This window comes from Cotesia glomerata, unplaced genomic scaffold (assembly GCF_020080835.1).
Source record: "Cotesia glomerata isolate CgM1 unplaced genomic scaffold, MPM_Cglom_v2.3 scaffold_14, whole genome shotgun sequence".
Classification (NCBI taxonomy): Eukaryota; Metazoa; Arthropoda; class Insecta; order Hymenoptera; family Braconidae; genus Cotesia; species Cotesia glomerata.
Window position 1 is genome coordinate 46115 of NW_025401775.1, and position 3049 is coordinate 49163.

Below are 3049 nucleotides of genomic sequence, written 5' to 3' on the forward strand. Positions count from 1 at the left end.
TCTTGTGCTGATCCCTTTAAACTTCATGACAGTATAGTTCGTAAATCTTTGAGACCAGTCAGTTTAAAATTGTTCGAACAGTGTAAGATTAGGTTACCTTCCATTATACCGGGAAGTAAACTATGCATTTCTTGTACTAAAAGAGTCTATAGTGAATTACCAGAACATCAAAATGAAGTTGAAATATTTGAAAAAACTGTGAATGTCGAAGAAAGTCAACTAGTTGAGAGTGTCTCTGAAGATTCCGTTTCCAAATCATCAAAACCATCCGAAACACCTGACCAAGTAGGAACTCCAATATTAATTCAAAGCCTGGTGGACGAAAAAATGTCCTCTAATTTATCTGAGAACTTGCAGTTGTCAAATGTGACAACTTCAACATCTGAAATGTGCAGCTCAACCGGTGAAACTTTTACACCTACTGAAATACATCTAGATCGCCTTAATTCTATTGCCAAAATTTTTAATTTATCTCCTGTAAAAAAAAAAGATTTAGATCGATCAAAACATACGCTCAACGGAAATATCATGAGATGACATCGAAACTGCAATCATGCTTTGAACATCTTATGGAAAATGATTCTGACACAATTAAAAATAAACAATTGAACATTGACGATACTCCTGAATTAACCGGAAAAGAAATAATAAATCAGCTAAAAGAAAAATTTAATAACTGCAGCAAAGTGAGTGAAAAATTACAGATTTTATCTGTTTTGCCTTTAAGTTGGTCAACAGAAAAAATTGTTGATGTTTTTGAAGCATCTACATACATGGTGAAAAAAGTAAAACAAAAAGTCAGTGAAGATGGCATTCTATTCACTCCACAAAGAAACAAAGGTCATTCATTATTAAAAACTACTGAAGAGAAAATTCAACAATTTTATCGAAATCAAGATGTAAGTAGAGAGTTACCAGGTAAAAAAGAATTTAAATCTGTTCATGAGAATGGTCAACGGGTTCCAAAACAAAAACGGCTGATTTTGGGTAATTTAAATGAAATTTATCAATTGTTCAAGCAGAAATACCCATTTGAAAAAGTCAGTTTTTCAAAATTTGCTAGTCTGAGACCCCCTGAATGTGTTCTAGCAGGTTCATCTGGCACTCACGTAGTTTGTGTCTGTCTCATTCACGAAAATTTTAAACTGTCATTTCATGGTGCAAAACTTGACAAATTAAAATGTAGCGATGAAAGTCAACCGTTTTCTTCATATCGAGATTGCTTGAAAATGGTTATTTGTCCTCGGCCTACGAGTGACTGCTATTTGGGAACCTGTAGTAACTGTCCTGGCTCGACAAAATTAAGAAGAACGATCGAAAATATTTTCAATGATAACTTTGTAGATGAAATAACGTATAAACAATGGACTCAAGTAGATCGATGTTCTTTGGAAACGATTGTGAAATCAACTGATGATTTTCGTTGATAATTTGGTAGAATCTATTCCAAAATTCCTTCAGCATGATTTTGTTGCTCGTCAACAGGCTGAATTTTTCAAACTACGAAAAGAATCTCGAAGTTGGACAAGTACTTGTTGTTGCTGACTTCTCAGAAAATTACTCATTTTTACTTCAAAACAGTGTCCAAGGAGCTTATTGGAATAATAGTCAAGCGACAATCCATCCATTTGCTTGCTATTATAGATCCATTGATGAAAATGTCGACAATATAGTACCTCTAAATTTGATAATCATTTCAGACAACTTGACGCATAATACAACAGCAGTTTATAGTTTCCAGGAAGTACTGACATCGTTTCTGAAAAATAAAATCCCAGACATTTCTAAAATAATTTATTTTTCGGATGGTGCAGCATCTCAATATAAAAATCGGTACAATTTGCTGAACTTGCTGCATCATGAGGAAGATTTTCAAATACCAGCGGAATGGCATTATTTTGCAACTTCACATGGAAAAGGTCCAAGTGATGGTTTAGGCGGAACATTAAAACGGAAGGTTGACAGAGCCAACCTCCAATCTAAAGCTGACGACCAAATTCAAACACCTGATGAGCTATTCCAATGGGCAAAAGAAAATATCTACGAGTTCGTTGAAGAACCAGATATTAAAAGCAGGTAAAAATCTGAAATTTCTCTGTTAGTACTTTATCTATTTTAAGTTTGGGTTTAAAGATTTAAGTCATATTAACATTTTTCAGGTTAAGAAAAAGAAAAGGAGCAACAACAGTAACTGAAGAATTGAAGAAAAAAAAATTTTCGTAACAGAATGTCAAGTAAACTTACACGTAAAAAGCCCTATTAAATAAATTAATAACCAATAATAAACAAATATCATTAATGTTTTTTTTCTCATCATTATGCCACTAAATGAAATTTCAACTGTTCAAAATATCAAAATTACGCGATTTGCCAAACTGATTAAAAAAAAAAAAAAAAATTAAGAAAAAATTTTTTTTTAACAAATTTCAAAAATTCATATTTTTGAAAAAACAAAAAACACAGTTCCAAAAATTTCAGGATCTTTTAAGATTGGTACAAGGTAGTACACTGTATAAAACTTCAAATCTTATAAGATAAAAGATACTGGGACTTTGGTTCGTTTCTGTTTGTTCAATTTCAATAAAAAATACAAAAATTATTAACAAAAATAACACTATATATTTATTAACAAAAGTACACTAAATATTTCACTAATTTGATAGCGGATTGTTTAAATAAACGTAGATAAGCAAAACACAGCGTGGTTATCAAAAGCGAAGCAGGTTAGCACGTGGTTAAGGCAAAAACCGCCGACACTGTAAAAAGCGGTAATTACTGCACGAAAATGTTAATTTATCTGAAACACACTAAATTAATTAAAAGCAATCAGATTAAGCAAAAGAAAGTTATAATAGTAAGCAAAACGGCGATTTTATAGTATGAAAAAAAGATGGATGCGAAAAAGAAGAGTTGAAAATGCATTCAATCCGACAAAGCACACGAGAAGAGAGCGAGAGAGAGCGCTCCAATTCTCGGCCAGAGGGCCCCTGGTGCTCTGCAGGCGCCTGACCTGCCTCCAAGTGGAGAGGTAGAGAAGCCTCTAGTGGTT

The 3049-nt window shown here is 33.0% G+C and overlaps 1 protein-coding gene across 1 annotated transcript; it reads left to right on the forward strand.

The window, feature by feature from the left end:
• Nucleotides 1-1462: 1462 nt before the first annotated feature.
• On the forward strand, nucleotides 1463-2319 carry LOC123273796. Its single transcript, XM_044741267.1, has 2 exons — nucleotides 1463-2076; nucleotides 2160-2319. Exons 1-2 carry the CDS (start codon nucleotides 1463-1465, stop codon nucleotides 2221-2223), a joined length of 678 nt encoding a protein of 225 aa, XP_044597202.1. The 3' UTR covers nucleotides 2224-2319.
• Nucleotides 2320-3049: the final 730 nt, after the last annotated feature.

Coding starts and splice junctions, on each gene's coding strand:
- LOC123273796 (XM_044741267.1), top strand. CDS start 1,463: ATGATTTTGTTGCTCGTCAACAGGCTGAATTTTTCAAACTACGAAAAG. Junction 2,077..2,159: donor GAACCAGATATTAAAAGCAG/GTAAAAATCTGA, acceptor AACATTTTTCAG/GTTAAGAAAAAGAAAAGGAG.